At 39.0% G+C, this 27,661-nt stretch overlaps 1 protein-coding gene across 8 annotated transcripts in view; it reads right to left on the bottom strand.

Moving 5' to 3' along the window:
* GANC (glucosidase alpha, neutral C) overlaps positions 1-27,661 on the bottom strand; it is a 132,395-nt gene that overhangs the window by 58,618 nt on the left and 46,116 nt on the right. For all 8 annotated transcript variants that reach the window (XR_013162352.1, XR_013162353.1, XR_013162354.1 and 5 more), the window contains exons 8-11: positions 9,911-9,977; positions 8,551-8,647; positions 7,339-7,519; positions 6,992-7,145 (exon numbers count right to left, since the gene is read on the bottom strand). Coding sequence is in view for 4 of the 8 variants with exons in the window: in XM_077127557.1 (XP_076983672.1) it covers positions 6,992-7,145; positions 7,339-7,519; positions 8,551-8,647; positions 9,911-9,977 (499 nt within the window). In the remaining 4 variants the exon portion in view is untranslated. The remainder of the gene's footprint in view (positions 1-6,991; positions 7,146-7,338; positions 7,520-8,550; positions 8,648-9,910; positions 9,978-27,661) is intronic.

The following is a 27,661-nucleotide window of genomic DNA, read 5'->3' as shown; positions in this document are numbered from 1 at the left end:
AAAGTTGGGCTTAGAGAGACTGAGATCACATTTGAGCAACAAGAGGTCCTCCAGGAGTAACTCTTAGTCATACCCATAGGTAGGCTAAGCTTCTCCACTACCTACATAAGCTTCAAAAGAGCAAACCTCGAGATCAAGGGCTTGATCTACTGATTTGGGTGTCCCTAATGTTAGACACAGGAGCAGGTGATTCCCTGATGGTTAAGTTTAATAGTTCCATATTTTTTCTCCCATTCCTCAAGGGACTTTGCCAATACTTTTTGATTATCTGCTTAATATATGTGTTAGTTAGATTCAGTTGTCAACTTGGCCAGGTGAGCATACCTAGTCTTGTTGCTGAGGACATAAGCCAATGGTGCGTGAACCTCATCTGTTGCCAATTACATCTGCAGTCAGCTAGGAGGCGTGTCTGCTGCAATGAGTGACATCTGACTTAATTGGCTGGTGCTTAAATGGGAGATTGCAACGTAGCACTGCTAAGCAGCTCGGCATTCCTCATCTCAGCACTCGCAGCTCGGCCCAGGCCCTTGGAGATGCAGAAAGAAGTCACCCCGGGGAAAGTTGCTGGAACCCAGGGGCCTGGAGAGAAGACCAGCAGAGACCATCCTGTGCCTTCCACGTAAGAAAGAACCTCAGTGGAAAGTTAGCTGCCTTTCCTCTGAAGAACCAACAAAATAAATCCCCTTTTATTAAAAGCCAATCCGTCTCTGGTGTGTTGCATTCCGGCAGCTAGCAAACTAGAACAATATAATAAGATGTATCCAGGCATTACACTGAGCTATACAGGATTAAATGCTCTCATTCTTATTCTGGGCTCCCTGTGTTTTGATTGTTTAAATGAGCTATCCTGACAGACTGAGTTAGATTATAATGTCTTCTTTACCCCTGTGTTCTGAATTACCTTAATCCTGACCAACCAGCTTTGTTCTTATGTCTAAATAACAAGTTATACATATAAAAAACAGCCTCAAAAAAATAGTAATTACCACTCTGGATTAAATGTGTCTGCTATAAAAGCTTATAATCTAGGCCCCTGTTTTCTTATAAGCATTTTCTAAAGGAGGTCATACAATAATTGTCCTTTTGTTTCTGGCTTATTTTGCCTCACTAAATGTCCCACAGATTCATTCACATTGTTGCATGCCTCACGACCACATTCCTTTTGGTAGCAGTAAATATTCGATCATATGTATACGCCATTGTTCGCCAATCTACTTCTCAGTCAGTGCATCCTTCAGCCACCTGCATCCAATAGGCATCATACTTAATGCCCAAAGTCCACAGTCCATCAACACCCTCCATTTTAGACAATTTCAGTTTCCAGAAGAAAGATAACCAATATTTCCCCCTGATACTGCTCTGATACTGCTGATATTTTCCTGTTAAACATAGCCTAGCATGCAATAGCAGTTTTCCCCCTGGACTTAAACACTCTTTGTACACAAATCATACCCCTGAAGTAGTTCTTGCAAGAACTTATTTATATTTCTAGTGTTAATCAGTGGGATACATAGGTTTACACAACCTCTTTCAGTCCTGTTCACCTTCAATGTAGTAACATTACTTATAGACCCACTAGAGAACTACATTCCTTTTTGTAGCAGTATCTTTCACTTCTATCTATTCCCTTACATTTGATTTCAACCTCATTAGCTCAGCATTCACCCATTTACCTTCCATGAGTCACTAACTTCCCTACATTCTGTCTTTTAAGCCTCTGATTTTACCTGGACCATGGTCACAAAAGTGGAGTCATACAGTATCTATCCTTTTGTGTCTGGCTTAGTTCATTCAGCATTATGTCATCCATCTTGTCATGTGCTTCACGAAATCATTTCCTCTTACCTTTGCGTAATATTCCATTGTATGTATATACCTCACTTTGTTAATACACTCATCTGTTGTTTGGCATTTGTATTGTTTCCATTTTTTTGCGATTGTGAATGATGCTGCTGTGAACATCGGTGTGCAAATGTCTGTGCCACTGCTTTCTGCTCCTCTGGGTATATCCAAGTAGTGCTATTGCTGGGTTTAGGGCAACTCAATATTTAGTTTCCTAAGGAACCACCAAACTCTGTTCCATAGTGGCTGTACCATTATATATTCCTGTCAGCAGTGCGTAACTGTCCAAATTTCTCCACGTCCTCTCCAATATATATAACTTCCGGTTTGTTTAGTAGAAACCGTTCTTACAGGTGTGAGGTGGTATCTCATTGTAGTCTTGATCTGCATTTCCCTTACAGCTAATGAAAATGAGCATCTCTTCATGTGCTTTTGAGTCATCTCTATTTGTTCTTCAGAAAAATGCCTATTCATATCTTAAGCTCATTTATAATTGGGATATTTGTTTCTCTGTTGTTGAGTTGTAGGATTTCCTTATGTATACAGGATATCAAACCTTTGTCTAATGTGTGATTTCCAAGAATCTTCTCCCATTCAAAAGGCTCTACCTTTCTGACAAAGTCTTTTGAGGTATTTGATTTGGAGGAGTTCCCATTTATTGATTTTTCCTTTTGTTGCTTGTGCCTTGGGAGTAAAGTTTAGTAAGCTTCTTCCTATTACTAGGTCTTGAAGATGTTTCCGTATATTTTATTCTAGAAGGTTTATGGTATTAGTTCTTATGTTTAGGCGTTTGATCCACTTTGAGTTAATTTCTGTATAGGGTATAAGGTAAGGGGTCTCTTTCATTCTTTTGGCTAATGATATCCAGTTCTCCCATGCCCATTTATTGAAAAGATTATTTTGCCCCCGTTCAGTGGATTTGTATTTTTTACTTTTTAAAAAAATTTCTTTTAAACATAACAACATACAAACACAAACATTCTTACCATATAATCATTTCATTCTTGGTATATAATCAATAACTCACAATATCATCACATAGTTGTATATCCATCACCATGATCATTTCTTAGAACATTTGCATCAATTCAGAAAAAGAAAAAGAAAAAAGAAAAAAATTCATACATAACATACCCTTACCCCCCTCTCATTAATTGCTAGTATTTCCATCTACCCAATATATTCTACCCAATATATTTTAGCCTTTGTTTCCCCTTTTCTTTTCTATACCCCTTATCACTCCCTTTCATTGATCACTAGAATTTCAATCTCTAGTTCAGTGGATTTGTAAAAAAATCAATTGACCATAGATTTGGTGTTCTGTTTCTATGCTCTTGATTAGATTTCATTGATCAATACTTCTATCTTTGCGCCAGTACCATGCTGTTTTGAACACTATGGCTTTATAAGTTTTCACTTATTTTTTTAAATATTTTTATTGTCAATCCTTAACAAACAGACAAACATTCTTGACATACAAACATTCTATACATGGTGTACAATCATTGACTCAGAATATCATCACATAGTTGTGCATTAATCACAACTGTTTTGTTTTTTTTTTTAACATGGGCAGGCACTGGGAATTGAACCCAGGTTTCCGGGACAGCAGGCAAGAATGCTGCCACTGCGTCACCATCACCCACCCAATCACAATTTTTTTTTTTTTTAATATTTGCATCTCTCCAGCAAAAGAAATAAAGAAGAAGAAAAAAACTCATACATACCATACCCCTTACCCCTCCCTCTCACTGACCACTAGTATTTTAATCTACTCATTTACTGTAACCTTTGTTCCCCATAGTTTATTTTTTATCCATACTTTTTACTCATCTGTCCATACCCTATAGAAAAGGAGCATCAAACACATGATTTTCATAGTCATACAGTCACATCGTAAAAGCTTTTTCATTATACAATCATCTTCAAGAAACACGGCTACTGAAACACAGCTCCACAGTTTCTGGTACTTCCCTCTAGCCACTCCAATACTTCACAAACTAAAGAGAGGATATCAATATAATGTATAAGAATAACCTCCAGGATAACTTCCCTACTCTGAAATCTCTCAGTCACTGACACTTTATTTTGTCTCATTTCTCTCTTCCTTCTTTCGGTTGAGGTTTTCTCAAACCCTTGATGCTGAGTTCCAGCTTATCCCAGGATTTCTGTCCCATGTTGCTAGGGAGGGTTACATCCCTGGGAGTAATGTCCCACACAGAGGGACAGGGCAGTGAGTTTGCTTGCCAGGTTGGCTCAGAGAGAGAGAGGTCACATCTGAGCAACAAAAGAGGTTCTTTGGGAGTGACTCTTTTGCCACCTTTTTTTTTTTTAACCTTTTTATTGTATAACATAACATATACACAAAGCAAAGAAACTAAAAAGCAGTAGTTTTCAAAGCACTTTTCAATGAGTAGTTACAGGATAGATTCCAGAGTGTGTCATGGGCTACCATACCATCATCTCAGATTTTTCCTTCTAGCTGCTCCAGAATATAGGAGGCTAAAAGGTGTAAATATTTCTTTGTCATCACATACATTTTTTTGTGTGTGTGTGTGCAAAATAACATATATACAAAACAGCAATAAATTTCACAGCACGGCACAGCACAATTGGTTACAGAACAGATTTCAGAGTTTGGTATGGGTTACAATTCCTCAATTTTAGGTTTTTACTTCTAGCTGCTTTATGATACTGCAAACTAAAAGAGATACCAATTTAGTGATCCAACAGTTATATTCATTTATTAAACCCTACCTTCTCCATATAACTTGACCATCACCTTTGATCTTTCTATCCTACTTTTTAGGGATATTTGGGTTATGGCCATTCTAACTTTTTCATGTTGGAAGGTGCTGTCAGTAATATAGGTAGGAAGACGGAACTAGCTGATGTTCTGGAGAGGCTGGGCCCTTTAGGTTTCAGGACTTATCTGGTCCAAGGACCCATCTGGAGGTTATAGGTTTCTGGAAAGTTACCCTAGTGCATGGAACCTTTGTAGAGTCTTATATATCACCCTAGGTGTTCTTTAGGATTGGCTGGAATGGTCCTGGTTGGGGTTTGCCAAGTTATGATAGGTAGCAACGTCTAACTGAAGTTTGCATAAAAGTGACCTCCAGAGTAGCCTCTCAACTCTATCTGAACTCTCTCTGTCACTGATACTTTATTAGTTACATTTCTTTTCCCCCTTTTGGTCAGGATGGAATTGTTGCTCTCACGGTACCAGGGCCAGACTCAACCCTGGGAGTCATCTCCCATATCACCAGGGAGACTTTCACCCCTGGATGTCATGTTCCATGTAAGGGGGAAGGCAATGATTTCACTTCAGAGTTGGGCTTAGAGAGACTGAGGCCACATCTGAGTTAAAAAGGCCCCCAGAAGTAACTCTTTAGTATACCTATAGGTAGGCTAAGCTTCTCTGCTACCTACATAAGCTTCACAAGAGTAAGACCCATGATCAAGGGCACGACCTATTGATTTGGGTGTCCCTAAAGTTTGACACAGTATAAGAGGATTCCCTAACGGTAAGGTTCAATAGTTTCATGTTTTTTCTCCCATCCCTCAAGGGACTTTGCCAATACTTTTTGGTTATCTGCTTAATATGCTCTAGGATGTTTCCAGGCTTTACATTAAGCTATACAGGATTAAAGGACCTTTTTCTTATTCTGGGCTCCTTGTGTTTCAATTGTTTTTAAAATGAGTTATCCAGATAGACTGAGTTAGACTACGAGCTATAGAAAATTTCAGTTCCAGACCAAATAAACTTTTCTTCCTTTGGTCTCAAAGAGTATGTGTGGTTCTAAAGTACAGACACTGTCTTCCTTACCCCTGTGTTCTGAATTACTTTAACCCCAACCTGACAGGCTTCATTCTCATCTCTAAATACCAGGTAATATATATGTATATAACATGTGTATATATATATATATATTTCGAGCAGCCACTCGAAATCCAAGACCTTTCTTTAAATGCAATTTTATTGAGATATATTATATGTTCACATATCATATAATCATCCAAACTGTACAGTGGTTCACAGTATCATCATAGCTGTGCACTCACCCCAAGAGATTTTTGAACATTTTCATTACTCCAAAACTAAAAATAAGAATAAATAAAAAAGAACACCCAAAATATCCCATTCCCCTTATCCTCACCCCCCCCCCACCCATTATCTGTTTAATTTTTGGCATTTTCTTACTTATCTGTCCATACACTGGATAAAAATAGCATCAGACACAAGGTTTTCACAATCACACAGTCGCACCTGGCCTGACCATTGCTGCAAAGATATTTTGTGGCTGGTTGATAAACCAGAAGGCTGGTATATTAAATCATCATTTAGTTGATTGCATTTGTGGCTGATTACATCTGTGATTAACTAAGGTGCATCTACCACAATGACATTATCCCATCAGTTGGAGGCTTTTAAGGAAGAAGAGAGACTCTTTCACGGCTTCTTCAGCCAGCGAGCCTCTCCTGTAGAGTTCGTCCAGACCTATCAAAGCTGCCAGTTTCACAGTGTGCTCTGTGGATTCTGGACTCATCAATTCCCATGGTTGCATGAGACACCTTTTCCTATCTCCTGTTGATTCTGTTCCCCTAGAGAACCCTAACTAACATAGTACCTCTGGCAGTGTGAATCACACAAATAACATAAAGCTTTGTTTTTTTTCCAAAGGGATGTGTGAGAACCCAGGAACTTTAATGATTAGATAATTTTGTTTAAAAATAATGTACTCTTAAGAATTCAATGAACTTGCAACAATTGCATGTGTTTGTGTATTTCCTTCTTATATCTTTTAAAGATAAAATGTTTTAGTGTTAAAGCCAGCAGTATATTTTAATAAAGACAAGAACACTGTCACTGACCATCTAAGATAAGGGTAGAGACAGCCCAGGAGCTACAGTTTCAAGAAAGGCAGATAACAAGCATTAAGGATTAGAAAGTGAAGAATTCTAGATACGTGGTAACATTTAACGAAGCTGAATAGGATGAGGGTGAGAGCAGGAAATGCTTGATTCTTAAAAAGCTCTTAAAAATTTGTTCATAAATTCTACATGGTATATAACAAACTTTAAATTATATACATGGGATAAAAGGAAATATAATGGAACTAGAGAATGATACTTCTATATATCCAAGTACCTGTAAGGTACGAATACTGTTTGAAGACATCAGAAGGTGTAGGTCCTGTCAGCAGAAAAACATCAATGATTCCACTTTCTGACATCCAGTGCACATCAGTTTGAGATTTGACCTCTTGTTTAACAACAACTGAATCCATCTGGGTCAGTGAACACTGGGAAAAGAAGGAAATGAGAATCCAAAAAATTTCCCTCTAACCTAGAACACCCATCTATCAGTATTCGCTGCTTACACCACAATGCGTTTGGTAGCAGAGAACCACTACTACAAAGACGAGAGCTGTAACTACAATGCAGTGGTTTTGTTTCCTGGATAAATATGACATGCAGCTAAGACCCACAGCTCACCTCTACTGCAGGTTCTGTGTTGATCTCCACTAGTGTTTCTGAAGCATTAAGCCAGAAAATGCCAATTGTCCTGCCCAGTTTGTGGGCAAGGAGATAAGGCACGGAACCATAAATACCCATTTTGTCATGTATCTTATATCCATAGACATCCAGGTTATAAAGGCGGTAAGCATCCCCATCACTGAAACACACAAAAAAGGACTGTCAACAACTATCTTCACAAATGAACTATTAATGAATAGAATAGCTCCAATCTCCATCAGAAACACTTAGGACCTATACAATTTTCAAGGCTTGACTTTCATCACTTCCATAAAGATTTCCTGACCCAACATGGGTGAACGTGACCTTCCTACTCTGACTCATATGGCATGCCCTCATAAGGACAATTAGTATGCCTGATCACATATTTTAGATATCTTTTCTGAATATTTCTTGTGAAGAGAGGATGGTTTCCTATGAATCCTACAAAACAGTAAGTACACAATAAGCCTCTGCTGACAAATTTTGTGAGTACTTCTGGGAAGCTAAAACAGATGAATAGTGTCCTAACAGGCTTACACAGTGCTGGGTAGGGACGGATGGGGAACTGAGTTGGGGTGAGGGGCATAGAGCTCAGGTTGGTGTGAGAGGAGCAGAGTTTTTGATTCGTCATAACACCTACCTTCATAATGAGAACCTGTACTTGGGAACTTTGATCAGACTGTTTCTCTTTGGTTTCCTGATTAAAGCTCTCTTTCTCTCAGTCTAAGATGGCATCTATTTGTCAATATTATTAGCCTGAGTGAATCAAAGGTGATATGAGATGGCACACTTTTCCATTCTTTGGCTCATTGACCCATTTGCTAAAAGTATTTGTCTAGGTCAGTGATTTTCACACCGCATTCTCGCAGGTTCCACAGGGCCTGAGATGCAGAAGTGGTGGTAGTGAAGATCCCACTCCTACTTCAACCATAGCAGCTCCATATTTTTACATCCTCTATATTTTTAGGTTTAGCATTATAATTTAATTGTCTAATTTTTGCCAAAAAAATTAAAAACCACTGCTCTGAGTAACCACTAAGGAAAGCTCTTAAAGATCAACAAGCAATATCAAGGAGGAAAAAGCCAGACATGTATTAGCATTGGTTCAGACACCTCACATATATTCCCTTCAGACTTTTTTGATCCAGAAACCACAGCCATCTATAAGAATTCTTGATTTTACTTTACCCAGTATTTTTAAGTTGGTGTGATTCTGCATGCTGTGGGATCCCGTAAAGATGCTCAAATCCATGCAAGGAGAAATCCAAGCCAACAGAGGCAGGACCTGTAGGGAAAGCAAACTTGAGTTTTGCATCTCAATAGAATAATCAATTAAAAAGATATTCAGTTAACTGTGAGTGTAAACATACTCACCAAATATTATCTGCTGACTACCTCTAAGATGTTATATTAAGGTATTAAGGGGGATACAAAATGTATAAGCAAAGTTCTGGTCACTTATGTTTCCTGAGCTATACTGCTGAAGCTCTGTGTGTCCTTGTTTATAAATAATCTCTTGCCTAGCTGTACGATATAGTTACAAATTTTTTGATATTTTATTATAATCAAAATTTTCCTAAAATATATAGCATGTTTCTTTGCTTTAGGAAGCAGAGGACACAGCAATTTCAATCTTTGCTAGATTAAAGACTGGGTGTTTTCAGCCTCATCACTTATTCTTTGTGTCTGGTGGTAACTGCTTACGTGGCCTGTAATTTCCAGGGTACCTGAAGGGCCTTTCATAGATACTCAACATACTTCTGCCCTGAAATTGCAGCTATGTAAAATTCCTTTAATCAACAACAAAATCCTTTTTGTTAACAACCATTTTAGAGATAAGGGAAAAATGAAAATAACTCAGGAGATATGACTGACCTAAATTCAATCTTAGGTAAAAGATTTTATGCCATACAGTCCTTATTTGTAGGAATTGGTGGAAAGAGAAGGTAAAGGAAGATTACAATGTTATAGAAAGGAGAGCCCGAGGATACCCCTATTTATAAATTTTGGGCATACTGGTAGCCCTGATCATTATAATATGCTGTAGATATAGATGACTAGAACAGGGATCCTCAAGGAGTTGGGGAGGGTTTGTTATTCTATGGGATAGAGAAGAGGAACGTAAGCCTTCTATCCTACCACCTATCAGTAATCTTTAAGAGAAATGTACTATGTGATTGATGGGGAGGCATGGAATGTTGCAGTTGTAATGCGGAAGCTGTTGGACACTAGAACTTATTTTCTTGCCACCTGACTCTCACGAAAATGGTATATGGGAATATGTAAATGTTTGATCTAGTAGACAGTGCAATCAGTGAGACCATATGCTCCATGAGGCCTATATTTCTCTTATATGCCTCACAGAAGACATATAGTCATTATTTATCGGTTGTGATGCTTTATTGAAAGATAGAGGAACCAAATCTGAGATTTCTGTTCACTTTTTGGAAGTCATTTGCTTAGGTACAAAGTTTAAGGAACTTTTAGATAAAACACATTTAGCCATTTAGGAAATTTCTGTTTAATACTATACCAGTTTCATTCTTACCATTAGCTTTGATATCTACAAATTTTCCGAATTTCTCCTCCCAAAGACCTAGAGCCTCTTGATATTCCTGTTGGCACAAAAAGGGAACAAACTGAGTTTATAACCTACAATAAATGTAGTTTATTTTGATTATCAAAAAAGTAGACTGAGAAAGTGAGTTCATCTGTTAGAATAACAGTTGTGAGGTCAGTCCATTTAATAAATCAAGTCTGTGTTCTAAATAGATTTCAATAATGATTATTATGAACCATAATGGACATGAATATCTTTATATGAACTAAAATAAAGTAAAAAAATTCAGTCCTTACAATAGAATAATTTTTTAAAAATTATTTTCTTGTGGTTTTTTTTGCTTATAAACAGGTGAGGCAAAACGTGGAATCAAGTAACTCAGGTCTGTTTTAGGAAACCTAGGCAAAGATATGTTTTGGCTAAATTGGTCATTTCTACTCCTGCTCCAATTAGCCAAATATTGGTTATACTCTGGTGTTGGTTTGAGTAATTAAGTTAACCGGGATAGCAATGATCATATAGGTCCATAATTTTTTGATCTGGAACCATATACTTTTCCAGCTTTATGAAAGTCTCCTTTACCCTAGTAGAATAAAGACAATCTTTTTGAAAAGTGTGTTGTATGTTTGTGAAATATGTATTTCTTTAAAATGAGTTCTTTGACCATTTCTAGGTTGTTTCTTCATAAGTAAAGTGAGAGTGGATCTTTCTTTTTTCCGTTCTCAAGCACAGCTGAATCCCTAATATAAGGGATATTAAAACTCTCTTATACTTTATGGATTTTTTCCTAGGGAGATAGCTCATAGTTTCCATTGAATCATAGAGGCATCTATGGTTCAAAATCACTACACTACTCTAGCTTATCTTCTTTTGGGGAATGCCAGTGCTCACCCATTTTGCGCAGGTACTTTTGCTACACATTAAACTTTTCTTGGCTGTATACACTGACTACTCCTTGAATCCTTTCCTACAACTAAGTCAAGAACTCTTACAATGTCAGTCTCTGGTTGAAGTTTCAACCTATTGGAGAACTTCCTGAGGCTTTCTCCTGCATCAAGCTTGGCAACCATGAAGGGACTGCGCCCCCTACAGGTAAGAATGTTGCTCTCCATCTTTGTCTTCCTCTCTTCTCCAACCAAGGAATGTAAATCAGCCGGCTTGTTTGACAGTGCCACTGTGAGGGTGGTGAAGGACGTGCTCCTTGCACCATGTAGATTTGAGAGTTAAACGAGTAACAGTTGACTCCGTTATTCGGGGCTTAAATGGAGGAGCCCTCCGAGTAGTGCAGTAGTTCACTAGCCTAAGTGCTATGCCTGAGCCTCTCTTTATTACTTTCGCATTCCATGATTCTCACCCTTACTTTGCCCAAGGATTTGATCTTTATTTCAGGTCAAGTACATGAGAATTCTTCCATTATCTAGTAGGGCTCCACTGTCCCACTCATTACTCTGGGAGGAGCAGGGCTCTGCTGCTTGTGTAGTGATCCCAGGACAGGATGTTTTTAATACAAGCTATGAATGTCACATTTACAAGGCTTCGATGACCCTCTCATAACAGTTGGATGACCCTCTCATAACAGATGGATTCAAAGGTGATGGTGGAGTTATACAGAGACGATAGGATTTGACAAATGAATATGGCTGCTGAATCATTAAATTGATATCTCTTTTAGTCTTCAGAATCATAGAGCAGCCAGAAGTAAAACCCTAAAATTGTAGAACTGTAACCCATGTCAAACTCTGAAATGTGTTTTACAACTAATTGTGGTGCTGTGCTTTGAAATGTATTGCTTTTTTGCATATATGTTATTTTTCACAAAAAAGAAAAAAAAGTCAATTGTGATGATAAAAAATATTTATTCCTTCAGGCCTCCTATATTCTGGAGCAACTAGAAGGAAAAATCTGAGATAATGGTATAGTAGCCATGACACACTCTGGGATCTGTCCTGTGACTACTTACTGAAGAGTATTTTGAAAACTATTGCTTTTTTATTTTCCTTTGCTTTGTATATATATATCATACAATAAAAATGTTAAAAAATAAAGAAATGGGCAAAATGCCCAGGACCCTGTGAAAACTGGGGGAATAGAATTAAACAAGGAAAGCCTATTCAAGTTACTCTTTATCTAGAAAGCATTCTTTTAGAAAAAGGGGAAGAAATGGTCGGAGTGTGTCAAAGAGGATAGGCTTTGTTAATGGCATACAGAAAAATGTGTGAGAACAGAGACCAAGTAATTTCTGAAAAAATTATTGTGAAAAGGAATCTGGCAGAGTTGCAGGGAAATCCGTCTATGCTGCAGTGTCAAAATTCTATTTTGGAAGACCAAGTTCGTAATTATCAATCAGTAGCTAAAAAAGCCTCAGTCTGTGTGGCCCAATATAAAAAGAGATGAGGTAGAATAAACAAAAAGAAAATACATGCTGTGATAGCAACTGCTACTGCTGATGGGGACCCTGATAAGTGGGATGGTGATGCGTAGGATGAGACAGATGATAATGAGAAAGACTGGGATGTTTTTAATGAGAACGCTTATCAGGAAGAAAAGGGTAAATATCCCCCCGAAATAGGAGCTCGCCCAATAAAAAGGCAAAAAGAAGAGAAATAGGGCAATCAGGTTACTTTCAAAACGTCTATAAAAATTTTGTTTCTCAACAAGAAATAACTGACGTTCTTAGCCATTTTACTCAGAAAATTGGTGAGCGATTAATTGCCTGGATGGTCAGAATTGCTGATGCAGGGGCTGGAGGAGTGGTGCTAAACTATGCCAATTGCATGAAATTTGTAGGAATTAGCACTAGTTCCTTCATACAGACTTTTCCGGAATTTAGTCAACAGAGAGAAAAAAGTTTTAACTTCTGGCATTAGCTGTAGAAGGGTGTAATAAACAATACCTTACTTATACTATGTGGCTGCGAAGTGATTGACCCTGGTACACTTTGCGAGATGCTATGCAGAAACAAAGTGGAAGTTATGAAGTCAGCAATCATGTTACAAGAAGCCAACACATACCATCTATTCCCTGTCAATGCGTCACAGAGCAATGTCATTGTTAAGGAATTATATACACTCCCTATATACAAACATTTAACAATGACTTTATTGTTAGGAGAAACAGGCAATCCACTAACAAAGTCTTAGATAAAACGGCTGAGCTAGGAGACATGGGAGAATGGAATACAGGAGAAGGAGAGACCAAAAGGCATGATGGGAGTTGGCTCCCCAATACCAGTAATAGGATTTCCCAGAGGCATGTTTCAAGCTCTGCTCAAAGCTGAGAGAGTACTGACTGTTTGCCAATTAATGGGATGAAGAGAATGTATAAAGAAAAATGAAAACCGAATTATGATCATAAAGTAAATACTGATAATGCCCCTATTCCTGATAAGGCAAAAAAACCTGTCTCCAGCTCCTGCAGTACCTCTATACCCTGATTGAGCTTCTTTCTTTCAGACACAGGGATTAGGCCAAATCCCATTATCTGTGACCCCAAATTTGTGGCTCTCTTTTGGTTTTGTATTTTATATTTTTAAATTGGGGAAGCCATTTAATATTAAGAAGCTCCTTGCTTGCAAGTTTTATCTCCACAGTTTTTCTTTATTTTTAGGTTTAAAAATCTTTTACTTTCCATTGTATAAATTAAATATGGGTGAAAAATAGTCAAAAAATGAAACTTTAAATTTCAATAGCATCTTGTAATTAAATTTGTTTTAGAAAAGAAGTCACAAATAAGGTAAAAAAACTCTGAAAGAGTGAAAAATCTTGTTAAAACTGTAAAATTACTTTTCAAAAATGCATTAACTAAAATGTTTTACATATTTGACATTATTCTCGACAAGTTTGATTTTGATAGTAATTGTATGTGGTGAAATGTTTGCTTAAAGACAGTTTTCAAAATCATTTTAGTAATTTAAATATGAAGGATATAAAAAATGTGTTTTTATTAAAGGTAATTTTGTCCTAAAATAAAATAAAATAAGGATAATGTAGGACAAAGCCTAAATGAATATACTAAGTTGCCAAAGGTTCACAGAAAAGGAAATTATGGTCAAAGTTTAGAAAAATTTAATAGGTCTATCTACAAAGTTTAAAAAAAAAACCAAAATTTTAGTTTCAAATAATATACTTATGCAAGGCTAAAATTTGGTTTTCTCTCTGTTAAAGTGACAAAGTTTTCTTGGACTGTTTATTTTAGTGAAAAGTTATAAAGTTCTTTTTTAAAACAATCAGTGTAAAAAGCAGAGAGTCTGTGTTTTATCAAAATAACTTCCTGTACTTTATGTTGACTTTATCATATTCTTAGCTGTGTAAGAAAAATAAATTATCACACTGTTTAAAAAGGATTTGCTGATTTATAAACAGTCGCCAACAGATTAACTATTTGAATACTGATCTGGAAACAAAATAAATGAGAAGTATAAGGAAGGGAATTATGGGGAAATACATTATGAAAAAAATATGGAAAACTGTTCATGTACTAATGTTATCTGTTTTTCATGTAGATGCCCACTCGACCCTAAATCCATCTGAGCGTTAGTATAATGTTACCACAGATGCGTTGGCTAAAACTTCTGTGAATACCACTGCTGAAGAAGACTCTGCTCTTGCACAATGGGTGAACTGGCAATCCAGGCATTTAGGCATACAAGGTATGTACAGGTGGGTACAAGCCAGAGGGATTGATTTACCTTCTTCTATTTTAAATAAGATTAAAAACCAACGTGGAATTTATAAACAAACAATAGCGAAAATAGTAACAGGGAAATTGGCAAGAGGAACACCCCCTGCTCAAATATAGCAAATTGATTATATTGGACCATTGTCTTATAACACAAGTGTCAATACATATGCACATGTGTAAATACCTACTCTGGAGTGCTTTCTGCCTGTGCCTACCAACGTGCCACCCAAAGAAATAGTTGTAAAATTTTTAAAAATTATTCCTTATAAAAGGAAACTGGGAAAAGCTAAATCATGTTCCTAATGCAACAAATCATGTTGGAAAATTTGGCTCTACTGATATCAAAGTTAGCTCCAAAATCTAGATAAAGAAACACAGTAAAGACTGTTAAGATAATAGCAAAGGGAAATATTAACACAGTAATAATAACCTATGCTAAAAAAGACAATGTAGAAATATTCCCTACTAATATTTATTCCTTTGTGAATAAATGTTACAGTGTTCATCATCTTCAACTGAATTATTGCCAGAAAAATGACTAACAGTTTGACATTGTGGGCTCATACCTATGCCTGAATGCGTAAAGCCTCTCACTACTGAATCTATGCCGAACTCCCGACTAATGCAGCTGAAGGACTTCCATGGCAAATAACACCAACCACTAAACAAAACTGAACTTGGCTAAATCTAACAACTGCTCAAAAAAGGAACTTGTGCTGTTATACATGTAGAAAACTGTATATATATCCCAGATAATCAAGATTCTGTTGAGAATGCTTTACAAAAAACAAATGCGAAAGTAAAAGTCATACACACCCTTTCCCAAGACCCTTTGTAGTCATAATGGGCCTCTTTCACTGATACTTGGTGTTTAATTTTAACAACATTAGCCAGTATAATAACCTCTTTAATTCTACTTTATTGCTTGTTCTTCTGCTGTTATCTTTTTGTTTACTCCAAACTAGTGAAGCAAGTATAAAAATACTGTACTGGCTGGGTAATGTGTTTGTTTTTTGCTCCAAACCAATGTAGTGAGTATTGTAGGGCTAGGTAATACGTTTTTTGTTTGCTCCAGACCAGGGTAGCGAATATAAAAATACTGTATTGGCTAGGTAATGTGTTTGTTTATCACCGTTAATTGCCCAGACTATGTAAATGTTATACTGGCTAGGTGATACTTCTTTTCTTGCCCCAGACTGGGTCGACCTATTACTAATATACACTATTGCTATAGGTGAACCTGTTCCTAATATATAATATTGTTGTAGGTGGACCTGTTACTAATATATACTATTGCTGTACCGGTCAAGTAATATCCAGATGACTGGATATATTGAATGATAGATCTTTATCCTGAATTCCTTTGTCTTTATCTGTTTAAATTTACCCCCAAAATGACCAAAGCCTACATCATGATCAAACTCCAAGGGCCGAATGAAGAGAAAACTAAATTTGTAGAGTCTGTTCTGCTTAACTGATGTTGCCATCGTGTGACCTTGATAATAAATTGTAGAATCTGTTATGCTTAGCTAAGGTGGCCATTACGTAACCTTAGTAATAAACTGTTAAAATGTACACTCTAATTATCTAAGTGTAATACAATAATGTTAGTACAATGAATAAAGCTGAATGTAAGAATGATACAGGGAGGAGGGTGGGGGACACAAATGAAATCAGAAGGAAAGGTAGATGACAAAGACTGAGATGGTATAATCTAGGAATGCCTAGAATACATAATGAGAGTGACTACGCACAAATTTAAAAATGCTTTTGCATGAGGAAGAACAAGGAATGTCATACTGGAGGGTGTTGAAAATAGATGGTAATTCATATTTTAAAACTTTAACTTATTTGTAAGACTAAAGCAAAAAATGTTTATTTGGTTCAAAATTCTTATTTTGACTGACGCATTTCCTAATATAACTTGTGTGGACAGTTTGACTGAACAACATAAGTACATGGAACCTTGGGATGGCATGAGATTTTGTAGGTTTGTCCAGAGTGATGCCCTGATAAATCCCACAGTGATTTGAACAGTAAATAAAAAAGTGTTTGCAAAGTCCCCTGGGGAATGGAGAAAAAGGGGGAAAATTCAACTTCTCCATGTGGAGAATTCCTCGTATTCTCACAAGCAGTGGGGACAACCAGGGCAGTAGGCTGAGCTCTTGGGGTTTGTTCATATGAAATTTATCCCCGCAAAGGACAGGCTGGGCCTACTTAGAATTGGGCCTCAGAGTCACCCCCAGAGAACCTCTTTTGTTGCTCAGATGCGGCCTCTCACTCTCAGCTTGCACAACAGGTTGACTTACTATCCTCCCCCTCTCTATGTGGGACATGAGTCCCAGGGGTGTAAACCTTCCTGGTAACATGGGACAGAAATCCTAGAATGCGCTGGGACTCAGCACCAAGGGACTGAGAAAACCTCTGCCAAAAGGGGGAAGAGAGAAATGAGACAGAGTGGAGTGTCAATGGCTGAGAGATTTCAAGCAGAGTCAAGAAGCTGTCCTGGCTGGAGGTTGTCCTTATGCATTATACAGATATCACCTTTTTAGTTAAGGTATAGTGGAGAGGCCAGAGGGAGGTGCCTGAAGATGTGGAGCTGAGTTCCAGTAGCCATGTTTCTTGAAGATGACTGTATAATGATGTAGCTTTCGCAATGTGACTGTGTGATTGTGGAAGCCTTGTGTCTGATGCTCCTTTTATCTACCTTATGGACAGATGAGTAAAACATATGGATTAAAAATGGATAGATAATAGGGGGAACAAATATTGGAATAAATTTAATAGATTGAAATGCTACTGATTAATGAAGGGGAGGTATGGGTGGTATAGTATGTATGAACTTTTTTTCTTTTCATTTCTTTTTCCAAATTGATGCAAATGTTCTAAGAAATGATCATGATGATGAATATACAACTATGTGATGATACTGTGAGTTATTCATTATATACCAAGAATGGAATGATCATATGGTAAGAATGTTTGTGTTAAATGTTACGCTTAAAAAAAATTTTTTTAAATAAATATATATGTTAAAAAAATGTACATTCTAATTGGGAGGACTGGTTATCCTCCCAGAAGGAGATGTACTTTAAAAAAGTTACCTAGGTCTCAGGAAACTCCTCTTGGTCCCTAGCCATTTCTCAGAGAACTACCTGGGTCCCATCACATAAGCTAATTAGAATCTGGCCACTATTGTGTAAAAGTATCATATAGGGCAGAGTTTTTTGCCTGCCATGCCAGAGACCTGGGTTCAATTCCCTGTGTCTGCCCATGCAAAAGAAAAGAAACAAAACAAAGCAAAACAAAAAAATAATATAAACTGCATGCAAGTAATTAGATGAAAGAATCTCATCAGAGAAATAGAGAGAGAGAATCTCATCTGGGAAGCGAATGCTCTGCTGTGGATTTTTACCAATCAGACCCTGAATGCTGTCTCTGAGATTCCCAATACTCCTCTTCAAGTGTAGGTGCTGTCCCTCCCATCTGCTATAACTATGTCTCATTTCTAACAATTTTTTAATTACTTTCCTAATAAATTCTGTTTTTATATCACTGAAGTCTGTGCTGTCCGTGAAACTGAGGCTATAAATTAAGTAGCCACAAACATCACGTTGCCTTTCATGCAACATCAAGACACAGTCCCTCCATAACCTTCTATACCATCTAGAGAACTACCCAACTACCTTTAAAGACTGTCTTCAGGGATGAGTTCTCCTGCCCATGCTGACAACGTTCCTATTCTATGCTCACCTACTTAGAAGCCCCAGGCAAGGGTAGATCTCTGGCGTGGTCAAATTGACCCAGGATGCTGGGTCTAGAACAGGTCTGCTACTCCTTAATACCTGCTTCCCATTCTGTCCTTCTCTTTTTCTCTCATTCTCATAGGCAGAGATAGAATCAGCAAAGCCCAGGTAATTCTCCTTCTATCCCTACCGACTCTCCCCTTGATGTTTCCTGAAACACTGGGACACTTTTTAGCTAGATGGCCTAAAAGAGGAAGAAGCTAATTTCCTTCTGCCACACAGCTTGGTCCCAATATAAACTGGAGGAGAGAGAAGTTTGGCCAAAGAATGGCACCCTAAGGTTTAACACCATACTGCAACTAGACCTCTTTTGCAGAAAAGAAGAAGTGGACTGAGGCTCCATATGTCCAGCCTTTCCAGCCCTTTATCAATACCCTAGCTTGCAAGAGACCTGTCACCTGTGTTATGCCTATGTTCTAGTTTGCTAGCTGCCAGAATGCAATATACCAGAAACGGAATGGCTTTTAAAAGGGGAATTTAATGAGTTGCTAGATTACAGTTCTAAGTCTGAGAAAATGTCCCAGTTAAAACAAGTCTACAGAAATGTCCAATCTAAGGCATCCAGGGAAAGATACCTTGGTTCAAGAAGGCCGATGAAGTTCAGGGTTTCTCTCTCATATGGAAAGGCACACGGTGAACACGGTCAGGGTTTCTCTCTCATCTGGAAGGGCACATGGCGAATACGGCATCATCTGCTAGCGTCTTCTCCTGGCTTCCTGTTTCGTGAAGCTCCCCGGGAGGCATTTTCCTTCTTCATCTCCAAAGGTTGCTGGCTGGTGGACTCTGCTTCTCATGGCTATGTCATTCTGCTCTCTCTGAATCTCTCATTCTCCAAAATGTTTCCTCTTTTATAGGACTTCAGAAACTAATCAAGACCCACTCAAATGGGTGGAGACAGATCATCCCCTAATCCAGTTTAACAACCATTCTTAACTAAATCACATCAACCAGGGAGATGATCTCATCACAGTTTCAAATATACAGTATTGAATAGAGATTATTCTACCTTTAAGAAATGGGATTTATATTAAAACATGGCTTTTCTTAGGGAGCATACTTCCTTTCAAACCAGCACATTCCACCCTCTGGCCCCTAAAAAAAGACATGTTTTTCCCATATACAAAATACATTAATTTCATAACAATATCAGAAATCTTAAACTTTTCAGTAGCAATACAAATGAAGTACAAAATTAGAGACAGTATAAAATCTCAAGTCAGTTACAGGCATGGTCTGTCCTAAGGCAAAATACTCTCCATTTGCTCTGGAACTTTGAAAACTCATAACAAGTTATTTGCTGCCAACATACAAAGAAGGAATATTCATAGGATACATATACACATTTCCATAGGGAGGAAGGAACACAGGGGTCACCGGACCCATACAGTTTCAAAAACCCGCAGGGCAAAGTCCATTAGATTTCAAAGTCTGAGACTCATTTATCCTCAGGGCTTTAGAAAGTGGCAGTCCCACCCTTTCCAAATGCCTATGCCTGCCTCTCTCTGAATGCAACCTTGAGGGATATTGGGAAGACCACCTTTCTCTTGGCTCCACCCTCTCCAAGCATTGGGGCCGCACCTGGGCTCTCTGCCATCTCCCGGGCACACGCTCAACCCCTCCATGTGGTGGCAGCCAGGCTCTCCCCAAACTCCAAGGAACATGCTTCACCCTCTCCAAGGTCTGAGGCGGCATGACTCTTCCACTGCAATGAGGTGGAAGGCCCATTCTCTGCCTTTGGGACAAACTCACCCTCTCCATGGGCTTGGGTGGGTCCACTCTCCTGGCCCGAGGCTTCTTGACTTCAGACCTCAGCCTCAAGGGTTTTGCCTCTGAAGTTATTTTTCCTCCAATGGGTCCCTTCTCTGAACCCCCCAGTCCAGACTGGCAGCGGCTCTGTTTATACAGGTCCCACAGCACTCTTGTTGGCTTTCTATGCGGTAGCCTTGGATCATGCCCATCAGACATAAGGAGTTTCCACAAATCCTTCCTGGATAACTCCATGTCCGATCCTGACTTTCTCTGAAATGGCTGACTGGTTTCATAATTGGTTAAGACCTCATATGGGGCACTATTCTCTGGGGTCTCCTTTCCTGGAGGCCCAGAATTTTCCAGAACTTCAATCTCTGGTTTCTTTGTATCTAAGAGTTCAGTTCTCAGCTTATCTCTTTCCTGTCGCATTTCACTATAAGCTGCAAGGAGAAACCAGACTGCGCTTTTGATATTTAATTTGGAGATCTCTTCTGCTAAATATCCAAGTTCATGGCTTTTAAAATCTGCCTTCCAGCCAAAGCCACTAGTCAATTTTGCCAGATTATCTGCCATTTTAAAACAAGGATCGCCTTCCTTCCAGTTTGCAATAACACGTGCCTCATTTCTGTGTAAGGCATCATCAGAGGTATCTTTAGAGTCCATATTTCTACCAACAGTCTCTCTAAAGCATTCTAGGCCTTCTCTATCAAGCTTCTCACAACTCTTCCAGAATCTTTTCCATATCCATTTAAAAAGCTGTTCCAACATGTTTGGTATTTGCAAACTGCAGCAGCAGCATTCCACTCTCCGGTATAAAAATCTGTTCTAGTTTGCTAGCTGCCGGAATGCAATATACCAGAAACGGAATGGCTTTTAAAAGGGGAATTTAATGAGTTGCTAGATTACAGTTCTAAGTCTGAGAAAATGTCCCAGTTAAAACAAGTCTACAGAAATGTCCAATCTAAGGCATCCAGGGAAAGATACCTTGGTTCAAGAAGGCCGATGAAGTTCAGGGTTTCTCTCTCATATGGAAAGGCACACGGTGAACACGGTCAGGGTTTCTCTCTCATCTGGAAGGGCACATGGCGAATACGGCATCATCTGCTAGCGTCTTCTCCTGGCTTCCTGTTTCGTGAAGCTCCCCGGGAGGCATTTTCCTTCTTCATCTCCAAAGGTTGCTGGCTGGTGGACTCTGCTTCTCATGGCTATGTCATTCTGCTCTCTCTGAATCTCTCATTCTCCAAAATGTTTCCTCTTTTATAGGACTTCAGAAACTAATCAAGACCCACTCAAATGGGTGGAGACAGATCATCCCCTAATCCAGTTTAACAACCATTCTTAACTAAATCACATCAACCAGGGAGATGATCTCATCACAGTTTCAAATATACAGTATTGAATAGAGATTATTCTACCTTTAAGAAATGGGATTTATATTAAAACATGGCTTTTCTTAGGGAGCATACTTCCTTTCAAACCAGCACAGCCTACGCCTCGGATGATACTCAAGTGAACATTCTAGATGGCCCTCTTGTAAGCTCACCTCCCTCTTACATGGGAACCCCTCCTGCAAACCCTGAGGCTGCCCATCATGGGTCCACAAGACTGCCAAGCACCTTCCCACTGGGGCGGTAGATCATCCCCTATCCCTCATCTTACCAGCCCTCCAACTCTCCCTAAGATGGGGTAAGGTGGTTCTGCCAGAATTACCCACAACGACTTCTTTATCACCCTTCTTTCGACAAATTTCTCCCTCTCCAGGAGGTAGCAAATGGAAAATGTGCCATTTTCTACGAATGACCTGACCAAATGTAAACAAAAATCAGGGCACTTTTTGGAAGACCCAGCCAAATTCACTGAGGAATTTCAGTCTTTCTCTCTCCTTTGACCCTAGCTGGGGAGACATTCACATCTTCTCATCCACCTGCTGCACTCTGGAGGAAAACCTCTCTATATGGGCCTAAGCTCACACAGATATTCTAACGGCAGCCCAGCCAAACAGTATCCAGTAAGAGCTTGAAGAAATATACCAACATAGATCCCAACCTCCAGGAAGGGTACATTTTATTAAGGACACACTTTATCAGCCAATCATACCAGATATTTGGAGGAAACTGGAAAAACTGGCTATGGGACTATGGACTCCCTTTAATTAAATGCTGGACATTGCATTTAGTGTTTTTAATAACAGATACAAAGCTGAAGAACTGGAAAGAGCCCAGAGGTTGTTAGCAACAGGACAAAAGGCAGGGTCACTTGATAGCACTAGTATTATATAGTACCCTGCACCCTCAGGGTCAAGCTAAATGTAGGGAATCAGGACATTGGAGTAGACAATGTCCTGGCCCAGAGGGACTAATTGAGACCTAGCCCTCAGTGCAAAAAAGAGGGTCACTGGAAAAGGGACTGTCCCCAGTTCCGGAGGGAGGAGGGGAAAGATACTGCACTAGTGATGATCCCGAATCAAGACTAAGGAGGCCCGAGGTCCCAGGTGGCTCCCAACTCTCAGCTGGCCATCACTATGGAGGAGACTTGGGTGACCCTCGACGTGGTAGATAAAAATAATAACTTGTTAATTAACACAGGAGCCACCTACATGGTCCTGAGTCATCACTCTGGAGCTTTATCCTCAAAGATTTGCACAGTGGTAGATGGAAACCCAAGAACTCACCCTTAAGTTGTAGTTCAGGGGATGTTCTCAGAAGTCATGATTTCCTAATAGTCCCTGGGTACCCAATCCCTCTACTAGGCAGGCATCTCCTACAAGGCTTAGGCTTTATATACATCCTTTACCTTCCTATTGCTCATATGCAGACTCATTTTTACCTTAGTGTGGTCCAGCATGTAGTTAATCTTTTTAATCTATTCTGTTGCTGGATATGTTTCTCATTCTGGGCAGTCTGAGATGTGGTCTACTGATGCAAAATGCTAGGCCTCTATACACCATCTGAGAGCTCCAGTTACACAGGAGGTGCACCAACATGAAGCTAACAGACCCCTTCCAGGGTTCCTGCACACTCTTGATTACCTCCTTCATCTCCTACAGAAATCTAGCATCACCCTAGCACCTCCTGCCATACCAGGTGAAGTTGTTCTGTCTATAAGTACCCACCTAACACCCTTAGTAAAAACAGTATCCTTTCTTATATTCCAATATATAATAGATTCAAGAAGCTTTAATTCATCATTCTGCAACTACACCTTTTAGTTTACTGAGGACTCCACCCCTGCACTAACAGCACTAGCCACTGTATCATCCATCAGAAAGAAAGCACTAACATAAATGACAAGAGGCACACACTCACTTTCTATAAGTTCCTTGGGAAAATTACACTCCTAGGGAATAACGTCACTCATTCCCGGGGTTGGGAGGCAGTTCCCCAGTTCTGTCAGGATCAGCTGGGGGATAGATGCAACTCTCCGTGTTATCTTCAGACTTTGTGTCCTAGGCTTGCATCAAACTCTATGACCACCTGAAAAGAATGCCAGGAATGGGCTGGGATAAAAACTGGGGCATCATGTTCGATTCTAACATCAATTCACTAGGGCCCGGTCTTTCAGCATACAGTGGAGCATGGATCACCAATGAACAAATCAAATTCTGGCTACATCAACAACCAGAGGCTCATCATCTGGACCAGTAGGCAACCTAACATTCAGTTTCTCTAGACCTCAATTCAGCTAGTCTTCTTCCTTTGTGGGCATAAAACCTTTTTTAGCCTAACCCTGCGATGGTCAGGGATATGACTTTAGTATATGTGGCCCCAGTACTCGAGTTTAAGAGTGGAAATGAATCTTTCCCACTCTGAGCTTCCAAACCTGTCATCTTTTTTCTTTTTTGCCTGGGCATAGGTAGGCTCCAGGAATCAAAGCTGGGTCACTGGCATGGCAGGTGAGAATTCTGCCACTGAGCCATTGCTGCACCATCCCCAACCTGTCATCTTAAACTGGAGTAGAAGAGCAGTCCTGCTTCTAATTCTACTCCTAGCTACAATCAGGATTGGAGGAGCTGTAACTACTGAAGCTGCAGGAATAGTCCATTTAGAGTGACTTCACTATAAGTTCTCCTTCAAACTATCCCTAGCATCGAATGAATGGCTTCCACCTTAGCCCTTCTCCAATCCCAAGTAAATTTATTAGCTGGTATCATCCTCCAAACTGATAAGCCTTAGATGCCCTTAAAGCCAGCCCATGGAAAAACATGAGCATTCCTGGGAAAGGACTGTTGTTTTTATATTAGAGCTTAAAGATAACACAGGAAATTAACTCTCTTACAGACCAGGCCACTCGATTGTCCAGTCAGTCCCCAAGGTCTCCCATTTGATTTGAGTTTCTCCCACCTGGGATAAGTGTCATTCTTTACTCCATCCTTTTCTGTTTAGTGGGGCTAGCCATCTTAGCTCTCCTCTGTTTCATGGCCTTTCACCTCTCTCTTGCTCTCTTAGAATTTTGTGCCTTGACAGTAACAGCATAAGTCATGGTACAGATTGGACTCTCTTGTAAGACATTGACAGAAAAACAAGGGGTTGCACCAGAACAAGAAATATGCAAAAACCCCCATCCCCCAGAGAATAATTATTAGATATGACAGCCAGAGAATTCCATGCCACTATAGCCAGGCACAAAGCCCCCTCTGTCAGCAGGAAGCAGTTACAGAAGACTGACTTCTTCCTTTAAGCAGCTTTTAAAATTAAGGGACAGAATTCTCTGAGAGGGGCTTGAGGCAGTTAGATAAGGAAGGAGGGAGAGGGAATCCTAAGACCCATGTCCTTTTGGCACATGCACACCTAGTCCTCACTCAGGTCAGTGCCTGACCAATGAAAGGTTCATCTCATCAATCAGCCATTAGCATAACCAAAGGGCAGTAAGATAAAGAAGGAAGGAGCTTCTCTTCTCCTTTGGGGAGCACCCACGCTTACCTCTTTTGAGTGTGTTCAGTATTAAACTTTTCTTGGCTGCTAAAAAAAAAATCACTACACTAAGGGCTCTCAATAGCTGTCTCCCAAAAGCTGATCTTACGTACGGTTCACAAACTTTGTAAGGCAGTGTCTTAGTTGCCCTAACATGCTTTACTTGGTAGTAGAAAAACTATTCTCTCATGCTCATCAGTATGGGTCAGTCATCAAGAGGAAAAAGCATCTTTATTGCACTGAAAAAATCCATATATATTTTACCATTTCTGGTGACCATAACTACTGTCAGAGCTCCTATAAAGATACATATGGCTCTGGATGAAAAGAAAACTTTTGGAGTGTCCATTCTCCATAGTGTAGCTAAAATCATCTTTTTTTTTTTTTCCACAGTATATATTTTTATTGACTATGCAGTGAGGAAAGCTCAGGAAACACTGAATTAGGAAGGGCATCTGACTTCACAAACAGAAAATGCAGTAATAATGTAAAAGAATTCTGAAGAGTTCTAGAGCTGGTATGATGGCTTCACAATATAATCAATATCCCAAACTACCTAAAGTTATTTCTTCATTGCCAAATTGCTGTTGTAGCTTAAAGTGTTAACATTTAGTTTCCAAGGTTGAAGAAGAAGGAAGAGAGAACAAAATTGCATCTGCCTTTCATCTTAATCTAGTTCCTTTAAAGAGTTGTCCCAGAAGGTACACTCTAACTATATCTCATTGCCTATCTGCCTTCAAGGAAGGCAGCCCTCAATGTAGCTTTTGAGGTGGACACATTGCTTCTCCACCCAAAATAGAATTAGTACTAAGGAAGAAGCAGTTACCAGACTTGTTTCTCTTCTACTCTGCAGAGCCTTCAAACATTGAAACTATTTTAATAAGTGCTCTCTTATTTACACATGACTTCAATTGTTACCTAATACGAACAATCCCTTAAACTTTATCCCTAGGCTTGATCTTTAAAAAAAAAATTTTTTTTATTTAAGAAAACAAACTTAGACCCACCAAAAATGGATATCTTAGTTAGCTTAACCACAGGCATATTTAAATAATAAAGTATCCATATAATCTAGTAAAACCTGTGTTTGTACAGTGTTTCATAAACCAATTTAAAATTAAGGCAACAAGGAAAAAACTACAGATTCAGCAAAGTTCTTAAATTCTAAATATTAAACACTAAGTTAAATATCATTTGATCAGCTGCAAAACCGTGAATGTTCTCAAAACATCAACTAAAAAGTTCTTAGAAATATGTGCATTGCTATAGTAATGACCTATGTTACTAAATATTTTTCTGATTTCAGGAAAATACGAAGATACAAATATTTTACAATTAACATATGAAAATCTTTACCATCTAAAATGGGTATCTTAGTTAGCTTATCCATAGGCATATAAAATCATCTTTTAAAAACAGAAATCTGACCAAGTCTATTTGCTGTTTAAAAATTTTCCAGTTTTCCTTTGCTCTTAGAATTTAAAGCTCAAAAGAGCCTAATATAACTTAAGAGAATGTAAGCTCCAAGATAAAAGGGGCTTTGATTTGTTTAATGATGTGTTACCAACTCCTTGAACAGTGCATGGCATATGGGAAGTGCTCAAAAAATATTTGCTGAATAAAGAAACAGAAGACTTTCCAACACAATTGGTCCTGCCTCTCTCTCTAGCCTTGTTACATACTGCCCTTCCCTTTGCTTTCCTTTATCCAGCTAAAATAAACAAATGTTTTTTCACTTCTTCAAATGTGATTTTTCCTATCTTAGGGTCTTTGAATATAAAGTTCCCTCTACCTGGAATATTCTTTTCCTACCTTTTATTTTCCCTTAGGAGGGTCTACTTAGGCATTTTAGACCCCAGTCAGATTTTCCCAAACCAAACTAGCCTCCTCTAAGGAGGAAAGAATCACCTGCATCAGTTTTTCCTGAGGGTGGGAAAAGGCAAAAAATAATATGCCTTTATTTTACAAAGGAAAGTTCATAAGACTCCTTATGAAACCTCTGGACTGTGTTTTTCCTATCCTGCCCAGTATGTGCCGCTTGTCTGCCTGTGGGTCTCACCAGCATAAAGTGATGTGGTACCTTTAACTTCTGTAGACTCTCCCTGCTGGGGTGTGTGGCTGAGACAGAGGAGAGGTTGTAGGCTGGCTTTAATTGCTTCAGTTTTCCAGCCCCTGGGGTTTGAATTCCTTCAGGGAGGGAGTCCACCCCTCTCCTGGGGAAGGCCCAGCCTCCAGACAAACTCTCGAACAAGCTTAATTCAGTCCAGGCCTAGAGCAGTTGGAGCCTGAGAAGCCCTGCAGCTATATTCAAAGAGCAGACAAACCATAGAAACACAGCCACCAAAAAGAAAAGAAAAAAAAAATCCTTTTCAGAGCAGGATCCCCATTCCTCAGGTTTGCCAATCAAGAGCCTAAGTTGGTACGTTACTCTCTGTATCTCCAGGTCCTATGTGCCCCCTCCTTTCCTTCAGGACCCAGACCCTTTCAAGTATTTTTGCTGTCCAATCCAAAAAACCTCTGGTTTTTATTTTATTCATTTTCTTTTTCCATCAGCCTTGCCCCCTCTGTACGGGGGCAAAACCCAGCAACCTCTG

This window comes from Tamandua tetradactyla, chromosome 14, assembly GCF_023851605.1.
Source record: "Tamandua tetradactyla isolate mTamTet1 chromosome 14, mTamTet1.pri, whole genome shotgun sequence".
NCBI lineage: Eukaryota > Metazoa > Chordata > Mammalia > Pilosa > Myrmecophagidae > Tamandua > Tamandua tetradactyla.
This window is presented reverse-complemented; position numbering and strand designations above follow the sequence as displayed.